We start from the raw sequence: 17,664 nt of genomic DNA, 5'->3' as shown, positions 1-17,664 counted from the left end.
TAATATAACAAAACAAAAAAACAATTGAAGTTAAATACTTTATTTTATTTGCCTCACCACGGATTTATAATTAATAATAAAAAAATAATGTCATTTAAATACCAATTTTAGCTGATGATCTTAAATTTTAGTTTCAAATTTACGTAATAAATACTATTATTTACGGTGGGGAGGAGATCGAGGGTCTGCGACGGCGGGAACAGGAGCAAGTTTGTTATCTACGCCGTAAAACTGACCATTCAGACTCTTTCGTCTTGGCGTTGGCATGCTGAAATACAAATATTATGTGAGTGGTCCATTTTTTTAACATAGCATAACAAAAGCCCAATAAAAATGGACAAAAAATATAACGTTTAGAAACGTACTTGCTGACATTGGAGCCATATAAGCGGATGGTTACGTAGTTGCAAGGAACATTATTCAAAAACCTTTGAAAACGACACCGCAAGTACTTGCTTTGGCGACAAGAGATATATGGTGTCAAATGCTCAAACTGGTAGGTAAACCTAGGGAGGACCACCCAATTGTTGTCAGGAAGATGTAAGAAATCCCGAGGCGACTTATCCTGGTCCACCTCACGCCCCTTTTCCTCCGGCTGGAACTCTTTGATTAGCTGGTTTATATCGAATTTTGCTGGCCAACTTGTGAACGGTTCGCAAATGGGATTCTGCATCATGAATGCCAATAAAAATAAAATCAACAATTTTTTAACCGAAATCAAAACAAACTGATGCAGGCCTGCTGACGGAGTGTACATATTTTTGTAATTCCACTAAATTTTATATTTGGCTTAAGTATTTAAATCATTACATACATGTATTTTAAATGTACAAATTCAAATGAGAATACAAGTGACGGGGGACACGACCTATAAAAAGCACAAAGACAAGAGGCCTTAAACCTAAAGTTGTAGTTAATAGCTCTAGCTAAAACGATCAATCTATTTCGGGGATATTTCGGCCATGTTGGCCTCGAAGATGGCCGTGTTTATTCGGTGCTTGAGGGAGACGAGCACCTCCCGATTGGTGATGGCACGCATCTCGTTCGCCACATACTCTCCGTACGTGGCGAACTCATCGCGCGCCGGCGGAAGGCTGACAATGGTGGGCGGAGGCGGACTGGGGATAGTTTGGGCTTGCGTTGGCTTGGGCGGCGTGTTCACCTTTGGCAGACGCAGATTGCTCACGGTTATACCTGACGTGGTGGTCAGTATATTGCTGGTTGTGCCATTTGCATTGGTTTCTAGTGCAGGGGACAAAATAGCGGTGGTGTTGTGCGATGCTGGACTGGCTTCATAGTACATACGTTTGACCGGAGGCGGATGCAATTGCGTGTGATCTTCAAAGTAGCTTTCATCCTGACCGCCAGACGTGTCCCGCCTCTGTATCTTGATGATTCGCGTGGGCATAACGTGTACCGAGTTGTTGCTTGTGTTCTGGGATGGAGTAGACTGGTAGTGCAGTTCGCCACTCTCGTTGGCCTGGAAGCTTACGGCCTCCACTGCGTTGCCCTGATGATGAAGATCTATCAGCGTTTGATGATGATTCTCCAGTGGGTCAGTCTCATCCTGCTCACTAAGGCTAACATAGCGCATGCCCATATCCTTGCCCTGCTTGGGCTTTACCTCTCCATCCTCCATCTCTGGCTCATCGATGTCGTCGACGTCTTTAGTTGTTTCTTCGATGAGTTTCTCCAACTCCTGGGCCCGACTGCTGGCGTGACTCTTTCGTAGGTACTCCTCGTTCATGTTGGCGTTTGTATTGCTGTTGTGGTTTGCTGGGGTGCTGCTGTCGCTATTGTGATCCGCGGTGACCTCGCCCAGGGTAAATTTGCGCTCGTCGCCTTGCAGCTCTGTCTTCAGCCGACCTTTGGTGGAGCGGCAGGCGTAGGGCGAGCTGAGGAACACCAGGTTCTTAAAGCCAAACCACTTTGAATTGTAGGGCTCCTTTCGTTTCATGCGACTAATCTCGCGGTGATACTGCGTACGCAGCGTGTGGAACTTTTTCTCCAGCTCGTTGATCGGGATGTTCCCGCCCAGCACCTGGCTTACTTCGTTCAAGAGCCGCTGTTTGACGTCCTTTTTCCGATAATCGTCGCAAGTCATATCCCACAGTCCGCGACGGCCTCGGTACTCAGTGATCAGCTGCAGCGTTTTCTCGCGCGTCCACTCCATTTTTAGATAGCTGAGTCGGATCTGGCCGGGCAATCTCGTATCGTTTTCAGAACAATGGGATGCTGAAGTGATGCTCCCTTTCTGTCGACCAAAGGCAAAGGGAACGGAAACCGACTCGCACTTGTTAGCCGGCCACTAATATTAATAGACCACAGAAGTTACCTCGAAGCGGATCGGAATCGTTTGTTTGTTCGGGCGCGGGAGCTGTGCTCTGGTTTATTTTTGCTACTCCAAATCAGCAGTTGGGGGAGCACAGCCGTCGCCTCTCCGTTTATTGGCTGGCCCGGATTGTCAGCATCGGGATGGAACGGATGCGAATAGATGCTGCAGAGATGCCGAGTCCAGCTGTATTGCTTATAATGCCTACTTTGTTTGTTTAAATCGCACAAAAGTACAGCAGATTTCCTCCCCTCCCCCTGTGGTGTAAAGACAACGCTATGTATCCATCTTCAGCAGTATCGATTAATCGATAGATAAACGTGTTTTAATAAGGCCGCATACTCTCGTCATCAACTGTTGAGTAAAAATTCGTCACTTACGATTTTCTCAAAGATTTTTATAAATTATTCCAATTTATTATAATCACAAGTTGTTACCGCTGGCATAAATCAAAAATAATGTTTTAAGAATTAAATTATTTTAAAATTAAAACAAAACTTAACAACAAATTATTTATAAACATTTTTCAGAATAAAAACTCTGCTATACCCTTAAATTGTATACTAGTGACGAACTCGATAATTATCGATATTATCCGGGAGAAACAACTATCAAAACAATAATAAATAAACGCGGAAACCTTCTGTTTAAATATAATTACATTTTATTGTGATCCCAAAAAGGCAAATGGGCGTTATGGATAACAATGGAGTGGGCAAGCTGACGGCAGAATCTCTGAAACGCAAGGAGCGGCTTCAAAAACTTCGTGAACAAGCGCAGAGTAAAGGAGGAGACGCTACCGAATCCAATGAAAAGTTACCCAAGTATGTAATACTGAGATTAAATCGTAACCATTCATAAAACTTTACATTTCCATCGTTAGGCCTATTTTTCGCAGCTACAAACCGCAGAACGAGAACACTGACGGCGAAGTTCTGCCCCAGGAGCCCACGGGAAACATTGAAACTGCAGTGGAGGACCAACTGAGTCTTCTCCAGCAGCCCATGGTCATTGATGAGATCGATATAACCAATCTAGCACCTCGTAAACCCGATTGGGATCTTAAACGAGATGCAAGCAAGAAATTGGAGCGACTCGAACGACGCACCCAAAAGGCAATTGCGGAACTTATCCGAGAGCGGCTTAAACTGAACCAAATCGAAGATATCAGTCAGGCGGTAAATGTAGCCACTGCGCATGCAGGTGAAAGTGTCCAGGAGGATTATGACTAGAGTCGAACAATACAACTAACTTTACTAAACTTGTACAAAAAACGATAAATGCATTAACAATAGGTATGATTATCGCCGATTTTCCTTGCCAGAGGGTATTGATAAGCGATCTTTTAGGATGAGGATCTCTGCAATAATTCATTTATAAGTGGGAGAACCTAAAACATAAGCCATACACATTACTTACGCTTGGAATACTTTTGCTCTAGTGCCTCAGCAAAGTTACGCATAGATTGCAGTTGCAAAGGGATTTCCTCCCGCAGTTTTTCGATGGTTACACGTGCCTCACGAAGTTCATCCTCACGCAGTGATAACATTCTCTCCTTTGCCTGTACGGCCTTCTCTTGTTGCAAAGCCACTTCAGTGCGCCAGGCAATGGTTTTCTTGTGATTCAGCAATTCCTGGCTCTGCTTGAGGATTATCTGATTGGCCTTGGAGATTTCCTCAGAGGCCATTTCTAAAGCTTGGCGCTTCGTGTGCAAGATCTTCTTTTCAGCCTCCAGTTCAGCGGATATGTTGGCCTACGAAAGTTGCACGTTATAGACCTCTGATGTGTATTTTTCCCAATTTACGTACCTTTTCCTTATTCCCCTTTTGTATATTTTCCTGCAGCTCGGCAGTGTGCTGTTTAAGGTCCTCGATCTTGTACTCCAACTTTCGCTCCTGTTTTCTAGCATTGGCTATATCTGTGTGCAGTTTGTCGTTTTGCTCTTTTAAAGTGCATACCCGAGTCTTGCAGCAGGATAACTCGTCTGCTAAGCTTTGACATCGCTTCTCAGTTAGCTCTTGGCCTGATTTCAAGTCAGCTTTTTCCAGGGAAATCTTTTCCAGTTGGGCTTGGATGCCAGAGATCGCTCTACGATTTCTGTCTAACTCATTGCTGCGCTGCTCGTTTACCTTGGCTAGCTTTTCCTGGTATTGCTGGATCTCTGCTGCATGCTTTTCCTCTAAAATGCGAGTATTTTCAGCCAAAGCATCTCTGAGAGTGTTGTTTTCGGTGCTCAATCTCTCCGTGTGAGAACGTTGTGAGTTGATTTCCACCTGCATTTGTTGAATACTCTGCTCCATAGTGAATTGCTTCTTGTAGGAGGCATCTAGCATGATGTTTATATAAAATAGTACTGTGTTCAAGGGAGCAGAACGACAGGGCAGGCTTAGGTGCACCAGGTTTTTAAAGGAGCGTATTTCCACAAACTGCAGGTGGAAGTCGTGACCTTCTCTGCCAGAGGAGAGGTTTGGATCCCTTTCAGACAGATGCAGCTCCAGTTTTCCCGATTGGCAGTCCTTCAGCATGCGTACAACATTATCCATGAAACCCGAAAATGTAACATTTAGAGATTGATCCTGTTTGAGATCCTGAAATGAGGCGCTATCTACGGTGGTGATGTACATCCGCCGCTGATCGGATTTTTCAGCCAAACGGAGTTGCTGCAAGGTAATCGTTTTATAAAATACCGCAAAAGATTTGTGCAATATGGACTCACTAGCAGCTCCTTGAAATCCATTTTCTCCGCGTACAGTAAACAAGCCCGCTTATTGGACCGCGTCACATCGCCATTGAAGACAACCATCATCTCCACGCTGGGAAAGATGTTCACCACGTTCTTCCCGTAGTCCATGCTGGCAGAGTAGTTATGCTCGCCCCCAATAGGCCACATCTGAATTCAGGCGGGAGAGAAACCTTAATTTTTTAAATATTTGAATTGTCAACAAAAGCAATTGCTTGAACTTATCGATAACAAAAAAAAAAATGCTTAGAAGTTCTATCATCTGGTCACACTACCGGTCAGGTGCTAGATGCCCATCTCCAATTTATTAAAAAAAAATTGGGAAAATTATAGAGAAAAATAAATACATGTCTACTGTACGTAAGCGTTGAAGATGCAGCTGACACCGGATTGTCTAAAGTAATCCGGAGTAATGCTAGCTTTATCCATGCAGACCGCCAAGGTGTTCGTCGGCAGCCTGCCGCGCTGCAAGCCTGACGAACTGCGTCGACTATTCTCCAACTACGGATCGGTTGTGGAATGCGACGTGATGAACCGCTGCGCCTTCGTCCACCTGGAGAACTCGGACATGGCAGATGCGGCTATCGCCGCCCTAAACGGCACAGTCTTCAAGGGTCAGTCAATCGTGGTTGAGGCAGGCAGGCCCAAGTACGGCCCTGGAAATGGTAGTCGTGGACCTCCGGGTTCTGGTGACAATTCAGGTCGCAGGCCCTCAGAGGGTTAGCTATTATGGATTTGATATATTCATCATCATCTAAAACTTTAATATCACTCACCTAGGTCAAAGTGGCTCTTCGGACAAAAGACCTCCGGAATCTGGCAATAACTTCAAGAGAAATTTTCGCGAAACTGGTGGGAGATATTCCAACGAAGGCGGTGATCCAAGGGGTTCCACAGGCAGTAAATTTGGACCCGTCCGGAATGAGTCTGATTACAGACAACAGCGCAGTGCTCCTTACTCCAAAGGACCACCGCAGAACAATGAATCCTCCAACCATGGCCAGGGATATAGAAACAGATTTGCAGCCGGAGGCAAATACGGCGGAAACGAGGGTAACGGAGGACGCTTTGGCAACAATCGGTTTCAACAAAGGGACAACAATGGATCACATGCAGGGAGGAGAAACTTTAGAAACAGTCCAACCAGTGGTTTTGGTGGCGGAGGCAGTAATAATGACTTCCATGGAGGAAGCTCTGGTGGCAGAGCCGGAACCTTAAACCAGAGAGGCGGCGGCGGAGGTACAGGAGGCGGCAATGTGCGGCAGGATCGCCGTGGCTTTGCCCTACCTGTAGAGCATCAACAGCAGCAAATTGGCTTTGGGCGTTTTGGAAACGGGTAAGTTGTCTATAAAAATGTGTTATATATTGATAATATATAGATTATTTTTCTCTATCAGAGGAAATCCACCAGGACGAGCCTTCTTTAACGGAGGCGGAGGATTTAGTGCCAGACGCGGAGGCAGCCACGATTCCAACAACCAACAAGGAGGCGGAGGCCCAAACAAACGCGGAGGAGCAGGAGGTAAAAATCACAATCAGAATGGCATGAATGCATATCACTCAGAGTTTCCGCCTTTGGGTAGCGGAGGCGGAGCGCCAGGCCAAAGAAACCGGTGGGTTAAGTCACATCCTCATAATATAATCTCCATTACTGTAATATAATCATGTTTTAGTTTCAGCGGGCCCAGACCCGGACCGAATATGGGCGGTAATAGACGATTTTAAGCAAGTGCAACGCCACAACGATTTTTGCCAGTCCTCGTGTACTCCAATTAATAATGTAATAGCCGAATTTTGTTTTCCATTTTTTTCCGCGCAGAATCTTTTAGTTAAGCAAACGATGACTTTTTTTATTTGTCCCTTAGCCGTGTAATTTTAAGACCAACATCAACAGTATATTTGTTATTCGTAGATAAGTTCGTTTCGATATTTATGCAATACTTAAATAATCATATTACTTGTGTGCAACTAGATACGAGTCAATCAATACAATCATAAACACCATTTTGACTTTTGATTTCAAACTGCGCGCCATGAACTTACAGTTACTGTTCAGTGCTGCTTGGGACAACATATCGTTATCGGGGGAACTAAGCTTTGTGTGGTTATCAAACCTGTCCCCAAAATATTATAAACAAAATCTGAAATTCGGTGAACTTCAGATTGCCAGGTGTATATATGCAAACGACGAACGACCAGATCGCCAGTTATACGGTAGAGGTAAGGGAATAGACCCCGATATAACCGTAACCGTAACTTGTCCGCATCCGCATGCTCACATATGTTTTCCTATAGCCGCTGTGGGTCATTTGTAACCAGTTTGGCCCTTAAAATGTGGAATCTCCTCCGCCAGCGCTGCCTTATCTGGATTTCTGTTATTTGTGTGCTGTGTTTTAGTTTGGCAAATGCGCTCCATGGCTATGCTAATACCGAAGGTCAGCAGCCAGACAGCTTGGCCACATTACCAGGCCAACTGAAGTTTGTGCATGTGGTAAGAGTTTCGCTTGTCTTTGTGTGTGGAAGCCCCGTTTTATCGGTTATGTTTTGCAGATATATCGCCACGGCGACAGAACGCCAGTAGACCCGTATCCCACCGATCCCTGGGGCGACAGGAAGTTCTGGTCCACAGGCTGGGGACAGTTGACCAATGTAAGGACTTGAGCTTTTAGAAAGAACTGACCTATGTTAACCCAAATTTTAACCCCACAGCTTGGCAAGCAAGAGCACTATGACCTTGGAAAATGGTTGAGGAGACGGTATTCAACCCTCCTTCCCGCTCAGTATTCCAACGACGATATCTACATACAATCCACCGACGTAGATCGCACCCTCATGAGTGCCCAATCCAATCTCGCTGGTCTTTACGAACCTCAAGGTGAAGACATCTGGAACTCGGACATTAAATGGCAGCCAATACCGATTCACACCATTCCCGAGAATGTGGATCCCATACTGGCAGCCAAGGCTCCATGTCCTGCATATGACTACGAGCTGTCCTCCTTGGAATCTTCTCCAGAGTTCAAGGCTATGACCAAGAAACATCAAGCTCTCTTTGCATACTTGAGCGAAAATGGTGGACGCCCTGTTAAGAGTTTCGTAGATGCGCAGTATTTGAATAACACCTTGTTCATTGAAAATCTGTACAACATGACACTGCCGAAATGGACTCAAAAAGTTTACGGCGGAGAGGAGTTGACGTATATATCCAATTTCGCCTTTTCCATCAGTTCTTACACAAGAAAGCTGGCGCGATTTAAAGCGGGTCCTCTGTTGAAAGACATATTCCAGAGATTTAGTGAGAAATCCTCCGGTCACCTAAGCCCAGATCGTTCAATGTGGGTCTATAGTGCTCATGATACCACTGTTGCCAATGTTTTGAATGCTCTTAAATTGTTTGAGGTAAAAAATTACATAGATTATATTGTTATTCCATTTAATGCTGTATTTTCTGGTTTCTCAGTTGCATAGTCCTCCCTATACGGCGTGCATTTTGCTGGAGATGCGCCTGGATGAGAGTAAGACGCCACTGGTGTCCATTTTCTACAAGAACACTACAGCTGAACCCCTGCCTCTGGATATACCTGGTTGTGGTCCTTCCTGCCCTCTGAAGAAACTTGTCAGCCTTTACCAAGATGTCCTGCCAGTAGATTGGGAACGTGAGTGCAAGCGCACTACAATGATGATGACTTATGAGGAGGCCAACCTGGGCACTGCGACGGGTGAGTCTATAGCGATTTGTGCTTTTTATGGAATTAAAGCATTATCTTAATTCTATCAGGCATTCTTATTTTAATCGTAATCGCGCTGCTGCTTGTCAGCTATGGCCTCATGATCTATTACCGACGTCGCAACTACAAGCTGTATACCTCGTACTCCCAAATGGCTTAGCTGGATATCTACGTCACACAATGGAAGGCACAACTTAAATCGGAACTCAAAGCCTGGCCCGCTCTCTAATTGCCAAAATACTATGTTTTAATTGGAAAAATGTATATTCTTTTTCAGTGGGAGAGCTAGTCCCAAAAGACAGTTATTGTTGATCATAGTTACTAATTAGTTAAAACGTGAATTTCACACAAAGTCTGTTTTAATTAATTTTGTTAATTCGATTTGTGCATTTGCATTGTAAGCATTTAAATGGAGTGATAACTGGTTTTGTTGTTATTCAGTGAAAAATTTGAAATACGAAGACTGTGAAAAGCGATCTTGAAGTTGCATACATATATACACATAACATATTTATACACATATACATTTTTGTGAAATTATCTTGAAAGATAATTTTATTGTATTAAAAACGCTCAAATCAGAAATCTCTGTTGTATGCTGATTAATTTTTATCGGATTCTAATAAGCCATATATACGGTAGTTCAGATAACAAGCTTCTTACTTGTACAGTTCGTGGTTCTAAAAGAAGTCTTTAATATTGCGATATGAGTTGAAAAATATCTCAATAGTGAATTCAAGTAAAGATAAGGTAATAAATTGTTTTTTCTCGGAGGTAGTCAATATACAAATCACGGAAGGCAATGATAACGTTGATATGATGGTAATCAATTTGTATTCTTACTTTTAAAAGTTATTCAAGGTGAATATCTGAACCATTTAAAGATTGCCGTATAGCAAACAAACTTTTTGGGTTGGTAAGTAATTCAGAGTCATGTTAAACTTCCATGTTTGACTTGACTATTTGGCCATTTGTTAGGCAGCTGGGTAAATAAAATGTGGTATTCCCGCCCCCGCAAATAGACTTATCATGTGTATTATTCTAGATTTGTTTATTCCGCATAAGCGATTTGCTTGCACTTAATTATGGTTAGACATAGATACAGTTAGGGTTACAGTTAGAATGTTTTAAAGTCTATATACAACGTTGGCTGAGAGCGGCGATATAATGTAGAACCTGTTTGCGGCGATGTGCCTGACTGACTGACTGAGATTGAAATGGACAGAATGTAGGAGTGGGAAAGATGAAGATGCCGCTGCGATCGGCTGGCTTATCTGTAGGCCTTGTCATCCGAGTAGATGATATAGGGCTGATGCTGGTGCGGATGCTGATGCGTGAGGCTTTCGGCTCCGTCGCCATTTCCGCCTGCTCCTCCGCCCGCGCCGCTAAAGTACGACATGCGGGACATGGTCGAGTAGGCCGCCGCCGCCGCAGCCGCCTGTTGCTGCTGTTGTTGCTGCTGCTGCTGGCGCTGGGAGAGATTCTGGCTGGACTGATGGATGGAGGCTGCCTTGTGAGGCAGGGTAGCATAGCTAGCTTGGTAAGGAGGCACCGCATATAGAGCTGCTCCCGCTCCATTTTTGTAGTTGTAAGCCGCATTGTGGGCACCCATTTGCATGCCAGCTGGGATTCCTATCATCGCCGCGTTTTGCTGGTACTCCGCATTGCTCATACGCAGCCTTATGATGCAAATGATGATGATGAGTATGGCTATGAACGCCACCACTCCTCCAACGATTCCTATTATTAGGGTATCGTCATTACTGATAATGGGCGACTGGGCCTTCATCAGTGGAGCCTTGGTCTTAATCTTCTTCAGGCTGGGAGGCTGTGTTGGTTCCAGGCTCCAGATGATCAGGGGTTCTTCCGTGGTGGAGCTGCTCCTTGTCACCAATTGGCTAGAGGTCTTCAGAAGATGGGGCACTGGAGCGGTGGGTCTGGAGGTGGAGGATGTCATTCGTCTCGCATCACAGGTGAGTTCATCATCGCCGACTTCAATAAGTTTTCGGTTGACCAGGTAGGCAGGCGATGCACAGGTGACATCCGGCATACCGGAACTGGGAAGCCATCGTCGGAGAGCTCGAGCATTGCAATCGCAGACTATGGGATTGCTGGCCAATCCCTGCAGCTGCAGACTAGCTCTGCGATCTTCCAGAGCGTTCAGGAACTGCGGCACCAGCACTGTGATCTTGGATCCCTCGACATTCAGGTTGAGATGGGAGGATCTCGGCACCGGAAATAGTAAAGCTGGGGGCAGGGCACTCAGAGAGGTGTTCCTCAGCTGGACTGTCAAGTCTGTACTCTTCAGACCCGCCAAAGTACCTGATGATATGGACTTCAATCGTTCTCCTCTGATTCCCAAGCTTCTAAGGCGCGGATGCTTGAGCGGTTGAATCTGTTCGCTTCCAATGCTGGAGTCCTTTACTTCAATATCCAGAACTTCCAGACCCGGTACAAGTTCCAGGATACCCTGCAAATCCAGATAGCCAAGTAGGGGAAGGTCATAGGCTTCCAAATTGACCAGATTGGGGAGCTGCTTAAAGGCGTTCTTCTCGATTCTGGTGCACAGTGGCAGGTGGCTCAATCGCAAGGAGCGCAGCATCTCCAGTTTACCAAAGTTGGACTGCGAGATGATTTCAAAGCTGTTATTCGATAGATCCAAGGACTGGAGTACCTGTAGCTGAGGCCATGCCATGGAAAGATCGTCAAGGGACTCCAACTCATTGCTGGAAAGGTCTAAAGTTTCCAGAAGCGTCACTCTTTGAAAGACCTCTGGCTTAACATTTTTAAGCTTATTGTGGGAGAGATTCAGGAACTGGAGGAACGGAGTTTCCAGTAGTTCCAGTTTTTCGATACCCGTACCCGCCAAACTGAGTTCCCTGACGGTTTTGGGTTCGTTCAGAACATTGTGAACTGCTTTGGGACTAAGTGGATTGAAGGAAAGATCGATCCTTTTGATGTTCACCATAATGCTATCATCTCCAGGTAGCTCCTTGATTTTGTTATGACTCAAATCCACGGAAGATACAAAGAAGAACTGTCTTTGCAAGGCATTCAAAGGTGCATATTCGAAACGATTGTGGCCGAGGTTTATGTTCTCCAGCATCTGTAGCTTTGAGCGCTCGAAGACACCATCCGAAAGCTCCGACAACCGGTTACCCTCAAGATTGAGCTGCTCCAGTCGCACCAAGCCCTCAAAAGTTCGCTCTCCGATGCGATCCAAGTTATTATAGGCCAGATCCAAAATCTGTAGTTGCGTGGAGTTGTGGAAGGCCATCTCGCTGACCATGTCCAGTTGGTTGTTGGAAACGAGTAGAACGCGAAGGCGTGGCAGGCGGGCAAAGTCCAGCTCCTCGATGGTCTTCAACTGGTTATGGGACAGATCGATGTGCTCTAGATATTGCAGGGAGGAAATAAGTTCCGCCGGAAAGAAGGAAAACTTATTGTTGGCAGCTCGAATTTCCCGCAATCTGGGGTGAATTCTAAAGGAAGATGGAAACAGATAGCTCAACTGGTTGTCGGAAATATCCAACTCCTCTATTCCTGTGCCCGTATTGAAGTACTCTCCCTTAAAGGCGGACAACTGATTCCCATGTAGATTCAACCTCTGCAGCTTCATCACATTCACAAAGGCTCCGGAACGTATGGATGTAATGCGATTGTTTGACAGATCTATGGAGCTGATGTTCCACAGATTGACGAAGCTACCATCCTGCAGTTCCTGTAGGTGATTATCATTCAGATAAATGTGCTTGAGGTCCTGCAATCCAGCTAAGAGATCTCCGCTTATCTCTCGAATATTACAGCGACTTAGGTCGATGACCTGCAGGCGGTCCAGAGGCTTCAAGAGAGCTCCAGTGAGGGGGGTCAGGTGATTGCCACTCAAATTAAGGGATTGCAGGTTCTCTAACTCCTCGAATATGTTACTGGGTAACTCTGTCAGCGTATTGCCACTCAGGTCTAGACTTCTTAGCTCAGGCAAAACCCAGGGAGCTACTCCTAGTCCCGTTAGCCTGTTCTGCGATAGCTTGAGGGCCATTAAAGTGCTCTCCAATCCCGCAAAGGTATCAGCATTAATTAAAGCCAGGGAATTCCCAGAGAGATCCAAGGTATGCAGACTGCTAAACATCTGGAAGCTGCCGGGGGGCAGTTCCCGAATGACATTCCTCGATAGTGACAGCGTAGTTATGTCGCCAGCCTGTAGGGATCCAAGGATCTCCGAAGAGAGTGCGGCTACTCGATTGTAATCCAACTGGAGGGTTGTCAGCTGGGGTAGGCGACCAAGGGCAGTACCGGGCACCAAGAGGATATTGTTGTCCCTGATTATGAGGGTCTGCAGGCTGTCCAATCCCTCCAAGGCATCGTCCTCAATCTGAACCCAAAAAAGCTTAGTTAGTTTCAGATTCGGGAATTTCTTAACTGACTACTTACCGTTCTCAAAGAGTTTAAGCTCAGGTCCAGATACTTTAGAGCACCCATCTCCCGGAAAGTTCCTGGTGTAATGCTGGTTATGGTATTCCGACTGATGTCGAGACTTTCTAAAGCCCTAACCACCTGCATGTGGGTGTAGTCCAGTTGCTAACGAAATAATATTGGTTTAATACAAAGCAATAAGGCATTGTCCATATTTCAAGAAGTTTATCGAATATACCTGTAACATGTTTGAGGACAGATTTAGGTGCTTAACTCCAGGAACTGCTGCCAGGGCCACCGTGGGAAACTGGCTGAAGAAGTTCTCGGACAGATCCAATTTCTGCAGGGATTGCAGCTTCTCAAAAACATCGCTGTTGAGGTTACTGATACGATTTCCAGCCAGCTTGATTTCCCGGACCTTCTGCAGACCCCTGAAGGCGCGGCTGTCGATGTTGCGGATGAGATTGTGGCGGAGATCGATGATCTCCAACTGACGCTGGGCGTTGAATGAGTCCGGAGGGAGAAATCCTGCAGAGAAGAAATGGCATTGGTTTAATTCAAACGATGATCGGCGATTAAAATAGCAAAATTTTGGGATAATACAACTTTAAAGTCTTGATTTATTATGGAATTAATTACAGTGAAGTAAAGTGTTAATTGTTGGCGGTACTTCAAGGTCGTGTATAATCAAATTTGTCGAATGAAAAATAATTGGTTTCTTGTGATTCTAAAGTTAATTATACCAGTTACGGTGCTGATTGCACACCCAGCTTAAACCATGCATTAAATGTACTAATCTGTCTTACCAATCTGGTTCTGGCGCAGCGAAAGGTGTCTCAGGGCACTTGGTCCGTTTAGAGAGTTGGTGGGCACTGCCGTCAAGCTGTTGCGATCGATGTAGAACTCCTTCAGGTCCACACAGCCCTTGAGCAGGCCCTCCTCGATCAGCTTTATTTTGTTTCCGGACAAATCCAAGATCCTCAGGTTCTTCAGCACATGCAGTTCGGCGGTGGAGAAGATGGGATTCAGATTGTCGCCCAATAAATTATTAGCCAGGCGCAGTTCGTTCAGTGAATCCTTGAGACCATCGAATGCCTTCTCAGGGATTCTTCGAATGAGATTGTAAGACAGATCCAGCTCCTCTATGGTCAGTTTTAGTTGGCCAAAAGTCTTGTTTGAGAGGGTAATCATATATTATTGTTTACTAAAGAAACTTAAATAGCAAATATATATTATTAAGTAATAAAAACTACTAAGAATCTTTCTACTAAGAAGATTAGACCGATCAAAGACTGTCAAATCAATAAGAAATTGGATATGATTGACCTCCATTTCCAAGCATTTATTGTGCCTGTGAGATCATCGAAAAGTGTCGAAATCCCATGACCCGTGTGTGGTTTATCTTTGGCATATTGCGACACTCACCTGGGCGGGCAGCACCTGTTGGCCGCTGTGACGTTGCGTATACGCCACGATGGGCGCTCCATAAGGCAGTTGGGGGGCATCGCCGTGGAAGACAACGCGATCGCAGTCCATGGCCACGGCTCCGAGTTGACCAGTCGCCGCAAACGGAACCACATTGCACCTGTAATTGTCGCCAGTCGGTGATTACAGAAAAAACAAAGCCAAATGAAATTGCAGTTGGCGGTAATTTTGTGATATTAAAATAATACCCGACCGACAGCGGAAATTCGCTGTCGCTTTTGCTATGGCCGTGTCTACCTGGTGGTCACCAGTCGAATGCATTGTATTGGTATGGTAAATGGTACTCACCTGCATGGCAGTCGGAGGGCGGGACTGAGCTCTGGACAGGGGCGCCAGGCGCGGATCTGGTGGGCCGAGTGGGAGATGCAGATCAGGAGGACCAGTAGAAAACGCCCCCCGTTTGGCAGCTGTTTCCACGCCGCCATTTCGCTGCAATTGAGGAATGGCATTATTATTATTGGGTTTCTGGCCCGATCGGTTTTGGTCTTGCTGGGTGAAACTCGTTTCGAGAAGAGATCTGCTCTGCTGCTGGCTAGCTGACTAGCTGGCCAACTTCCATATCCCGTATCGTATTTGGTCATTTCCCCATTATCGCCGCGTTCGCTCAGAACATTTGATTTGCATACCGATGTCTCTGTCTATTTCGGTATAAGCCACATATTTGCGGCCAACAACAATGGTCGACACCAAGGTCTGATTGAAAGAATGAAGGCTATAATCAAGAGAGCTGGCCAACAAAGAGCAGCGAGTGAGGCTGGCTACAGGTGGTATGAGTAATTTTGGTAATGCTGACTTATTAAAGGCAATTCTAGTCGTCTTATTCATCATTCTAACTATCGGAGGTGTTAATCAAGTCTCTGTTTTGTGGGTATCACTTCTGGTTGGTTTCATGGCAGCTATGTGCTAAATATAACTCTAAAAATTCTCTAACGCATGAATGGAATTCTGTAAATCTCAAGGCTAGCTGTAGTTATATTAGCAAAATTCAATTTCATGCTTCATAAGTAAGCGATAATTATTGAAACATTGAGTGGCACTTCTGTAAGCAAACCTTTTTACATAAAAGATATATTCGCATCTCTTTAAAATATGTAAATATTATGAATGTATTAGCTGGAAACATCATCAAAAGAAAGATGTTTTTAGGGCATCTTTCTCTTTTACTTATTGACTTTTGTTTAAGACGTTTATCTATAAATGTAAGTATTAATTCGGATCTCTAATCAATGATATATAGTAATTTGCTCTCAGAAATCTGAATTTTAGTTTCAGAGAAGTTTCGACTGTAAGTCTATTATATAAATCGCCTTCGGCAGCGCATGAGCGATTCGTTGAGCCATGATCTTTTGTGGCTCTGGCACTTGGGACCTGGATTCTTGGTTCTCACTCTCGCAGCATTAGCTGTACCGTTATTGGCAGTACGGTCGGTGGTTGTTGCTGCTACTTGCTGGCCATGTTCATTGGTTACTGTTTGCTTTTTAATGCGCACTGACAACAAAAAAGAAAACAAAACAAAGTAAAACAACACGAAATACCTTTACGTCTGGCCGTATTTCTATTTGCATTATTTTTGGCTTTGGCGTTATTTGTGCTATTTACTCTGCGGTCCATGGGCAATCATGGAAGCTATTTGGCCAGTCTGTTTCGCCCCTGTTTGCCGAAAGATCGGAGATATCCACAGCAAGACAAACAAGCAAGTTAACGTATGTAAATTTATTGTGTCCATAAAACGAAAATAAAAACGACTCCAGGTTTCAAAATCTCCCCGAAAACGCTCTTTTGCTCATTGAAATGCATAGGCGATGTGCGATTCGATATGGTGGACAGCTTCAAGGTTGCATTGCCACATGGAATGGGTTGAGTATGGGATGGGATGGGATGGGTTTCGATTGGATCCACTTCTTGTTTCACAGATACCACGATACGGATACAGATACAGGTGCAGATACACGGGTTACGGACACAGATACATCTCGCATTGCGTGTAAACGCTTTGATGGGAAATATGTTAATCACACATCTCGTTTTTTTTCTCTTCTCGTAACCTGTTTCATTATATTTCTTGATTTATACTTTTGGCTTACATTTTCTTTTTGTTTTGGGCTTGTAAATTGCACTTCAACTTTTGTTTGTGGCTTGGGAACCACTTCGCGGCTCTTTTGTTTTTGTCGCTCGATTGCTGGATTGCACAAGTTGGCGATGCCTTGTTTACGTTTGGTTTTTGCCTAGTTCTCTTGTGTTATACACAAAAAGAAAGCTCCGCTCGGGAAGAATGTTTTCCCAGAGAGATGGCCTCTAACACTCACTAGCACACACACACTCACACACTCTCCGTCGATGAAAAATGCAGACAAACAACTAAGATCGTTGGCTAGGGGGCGGGGGCGTCAGTAATTAAGCCCAGTCAGCGCAACAACAAGTACGGCCTGTCTGCGCATGCGCAGCGGTAATAATTTCGCAGCGTTCGCGTCTGCGTTCTCCACCGCCGGTTGGAAACGGTTAAGATCGAATCGAGTCGGATGGGATCGGCCTATATGTGCCCGCTTTTTCACTTCCGCCAAGTCTGCTCCATCTGAGCGCCGCAACTCAACTGAAGCTGGTCGAAAGCCGAGCTGACTAGGCTTCGGTTTTGGGCCAAGCTCTCTGGAGCCGCTCTGCAGGTGAAACTGGTTTGCCCCGATGCACAGCAAGAAACTGGATCATCAAGATATCTTGGTTTTTCGTTAACAAGAAGTGAATCTAAACTAATGTTAGGTTTGGGATTTAACAATTCCAAAACTGTAGGTAGAACTCTTTTTATTATTTAAAATTATAAAATTGCTTATATGTAAAAATATCTTCTTAAGTTTATAGTTTTCTTTTAGAAAGTTAACATTTGTTCGCATAGAAAAGTAAAAAAGGAAGGAACTAAATGGACAATTTTCCTAATTATTTTTCAAAGCTATTTTTTAATTTAGCAAAAGCAA

General features: G+C 44.8%; 7 protein-coding genes across 10 annotated transcripts; 3 read left to right on the top strand and 4 right to left on the bottom strand.

The window, feature by feature from the left end:
• Positions 1-24: 24 nt before the first annotated feature.
• On the bottom strand, positions 25-757 carry LOC108111347. The gene is made up of 2 exons (XM_017220778.2): positions 366-757; positions 25-268 (listed from the first exon to the last, which is right to left on the bottom strand). The coding sequence occupies exons 1-2, from the start codon at positions 755-757 to the stop codon at positions 157-159; spliced, it is 504 nt and encodes a 167-aa protein (XP_017076267.1). The 3' UTR covers positions 25-156.
• A 1-nt stretch (position 758) lies between these two features.
• Positions 759-2,646, bottom strand: LOC108111344. The gene is made up of 2 exons (XM_017220774.1): positions 2,336-2,646; positions 759-2,254 (listed from the first exon to the last, which is right to left on the bottom strand). Exon 2 carries the CDS (start codon positions 2,171-2,173, stop codon positions 941-943), a length of 1,233 nt encoding a protein of 410 aa, XP_017076263.1. The 5' UTR covers positions 2,174-2,254; positions 2,336-2,646; the 3' UTR covers positions 759-940.
• A 228-nt stretch (positions 2,647-2,874) lies between these two features.
• Positions 2,875-3,636, top strand: LOC108111348 (coiled-coil domain-containing protein 12). Its single transcript, XM_017220779.1, has 2 exons — positions 2,875-3,156; positions 3,216-3,636. Exons 1-2 carry the CDS (start codon positions 3,020-3,022, stop codon positions 3,562-3,564), a joined length of 486 nt encoding a protein of 161 aa, XP_017076268.1. The 5' UTR covers positions 2,875-3,019; the 3' UTR covers positions 3,565-3,636.
• On the bottom strand, positions 3,567-5,284 carry LOC108111342 (spindle assembly abnormal protein 6 homolog). Its single transcript, XM_017220771.2, has 4 exons — positions 5,049-5,284; positions 4,141-4,992; positions 3,752-4,085; positions 3,567-3,692 (listed from the first exon to the last, which is right to left on the bottom strand). The coding sequence occupies exons 1-4, from the start codon at positions 5,220-5,222 to the stop codon at positions 3,634-3,636; spliced, it is 1,419 nt and encodes a 472-aa protein (XP_017076260.1). The 5' UTR covers positions 5,223-5,284; the 3' UTR covers positions 3,567-3,633.
• A 52-nt stretch (positions 5,285-5,336) lies between these two features.
• On the top strand, positions 5,337-7,076 carry LOC108111345 (heterogeneous nuclear ribonucleoprotein A2 homolog 1). Of its 3 annotated transcripts, XM_017220776.2 has the most exons (5): positions 5,337-5,428; positions 5,506-5,791; positions 5,853-6,408; positions 6,470-6,685; positions 6,746-7,076. In XM_017220776.2, exons 1-5 carry the CDS (start codon positions 5,420-5,422, stop codon positions 6,795-6,797), a joined length of 1,119 nt encoding a protein of 372 aa, XP_017076265.1. In that variant the 5' UTR covers positions 5,337-5,419; the 3' UTR covers positions 6,798-7,076. The 3 variants fall into 3 exon arrangements, with proteins under 3 accessions (XP_017076265.1, XP_017076266.1, XP_017076264.1); XM_017220777.2 differs by having other exon boundaries at positions 5,344-5,686; XM_017220775.2 differs by having other exon boundaries at positions 5,344-5,791.
• A 72-nt stretch (positions 7,077-7,148) lies between these two features.
• On the top strand, positions 7,149-9,385 carry LOC108111343 (prostatic acid phosphatase). Of its 2 annotated transcripts, XM_017220773.2 has the most exons (6): positions 7,149-7,292; positions 7,368-7,563; positions 7,623-7,721; positions 7,782-8,471; positions 8,533-8,791; positions 8,851-9,385. In XM_017220773.2, exons 2-6 carry the CDS (start codon positions 7,405-7,407, stop codon positions 8,958-8,960), a joined length of 1,317 nt encoding a protein of 438 aa, XP_017076262.1. In that variant the 5' UTR covers positions 7,149-7,292; positions 7,368-7,404; the 3' UTR covers positions 8,961-9,385. The 2 variants fall into 2 exon arrangements, with proteins under 2 accessions (XP_017076262.1, XP_017076261.1); XM_017220772.2 differs by having other exon boundaries at positions 7,149-7,563.
• Positions 9,386-9,834: 449 nt separating this feature from the next.
• Positions 9,835-17,274, bottom strand: LOC108111337 (protein artichoke). Its single transcript, XM_017220762.2, has 7 exons — positions 16,783-17,274; positions 14,987-15,127; positions 14,639-14,798; positions 14,020-14,383; positions 13,452-13,741; positions 13,232-13,378; positions 9,835-13,172 (listed from the first exon to the last, which is right to left on the bottom strand). Exons 2-7 carry the CDS (start codon positions 15,121-15,123, stop codon positions 10,071-10,073), a joined length of 4,200 nt encoding a protein of 1,399 aa, XP_017076251.2. The 5' UTR covers positions 15,124-15,127; positions 16,783-17,274; the 3' UTR covers positions 9,835-10,070.
• Positions 17,275-17,664: the final 390 nt, after the last annotated feature.

This window comes from Drosophila eugracilis, unplaced genomic scaffold (genome assembly GCF_018153835.1).
Source record: "Drosophila eugracilis isolate 14026-0451.02 unplaced genomic scaffold, ASM1815383v1 contig_616, whole genome shotgun sequence".
NCBI classification, from domain to species: Eukaryota; Metazoa; Arthropoda; class Insecta; order Diptera; family Drosophilidae; genus Drosophila; species Drosophila eugracilis.
This window is presented reverse-complemented; position numbering and strand designations above follow the sequence as displayed.

Bases quoted from the DNA above. Each gene is read 5' to 3' on its own strand.
- LOC108111343 (XM_017220772.2), top strand. From the start codon at position 7,354: ATGTTTTCCTATAGCCGCTGTGGGTCATTTGTAACCAGTTTGGCCCTT. The intron at 7,564-7,622 runs GTAAGAGTTTCG...TATGTTTTGCAG, and splicing joins AACTGAAGTTTGTGCATGTG to ATATATCGCCACGGCGACAG. The intron at 8,472-8,532 runs GTAAAAAATTAC...CTGGTTTCTCAG, and splicing joins ATGCTCTTAAATTGTTTGAG to TTGCATAGTCCTCCCTATAC.
- LOC108111345 (XM_017220775.2), top strand. From the start codon at position 5,485: ATGCTAGCTTTATCCATGCAGACCGCCAAGGTGTTCGTCGGCAGCCTG. The intron at 6,409-6,469 runs GTAAGTTGTCTA...TTTCTCTATCAG, and splicing joins TTTGGGCGTTTTGGAAACGG to AGGAAATCCACCAGGACGAG. The intron at 6,686-6,745 runs GTGGGTTAAGTC...ATCATGTTTTAG, and splicing joins GCGCCAGGCCAAAGAAACCG to TTTCAGCGGGCCCAGACCCG.
- LOC108111347 (XM_017220778.2), bottom strand. From the start codon at position 757: ATGTACACTCCGTCAGCAGGCCTGCATCAGTTTGTTTTGATTTCGGTT. The intron at 269-365 runs GTACGTTTCTAA...TTTGTATTTCAG, and splicing joins TATGGCTCCAATGTCAGCAA to CATGCCAACGCCAAGACGAA.
- LOC108111348 (XM_017220779.1), top strand. From the start codon at position 3,020: ATGGGCGTTATGGATAACAATGGAGTGGGCAAGCTGACGGCAGAATCT. The intron at 3,157-3,215 runs GTATGTAATACT...TTCCATCGTTAG, and splicing joins TCCAATGAAAAGTTACCCAA to GCCTATTTTTCGCAGCTACA.
- LOC108111337 (XM_017220762.2), bottom strand. From the start codon at position 15,123: ATGGCGGCGTGGAAACAGCTGCCAAACGGGGGGCGTTTTCTACTGGTC. The intron at 14,384-14,638 runs GTGAGTGTCGCA...CTCTCAAACAAG, and splicing joins AACAGGTGCTGCCCGCCCAG to ACTTTTGGCCAACTAAAACT. The intron at 13,173-13,231 runs GTAAGTAGTCAG...TTTTGGGTTCAG, and splicing joins GCTTAAACTCTTTGAGAACG to ATTGAGGACGATGCCTTGGA.
- LOC108111344 (XM_017220774.1), bottom strand. From the start codon at position 2,173: ATGGAGTGGACGCGCGAGAAAACGCTGCAGCTGATCACTGAGTACCGA.
- LOC108111342 (XM_017220771.2), bottom strand. From the start codon at position 5,222: ATGTGGCCTATTGGGGGCGAGCATAACTACTCTGCCAGCATGGACTAC. The intron at 4,993-5,048 runs GTGAGTCCATAT...ATTACCTTGCAG, and splicing joins TGGATTTCAAGGAGCTGCTA to CAACTCCGTTTGGCTGAAAA. The intron at 3,693-3,751 runs GTAAGTAATGTG...GAATTATTGCAG, and splicing joins AGAGCAAAAGTATTCCAAGC to AGATCCTCATCCTAAAAGAT.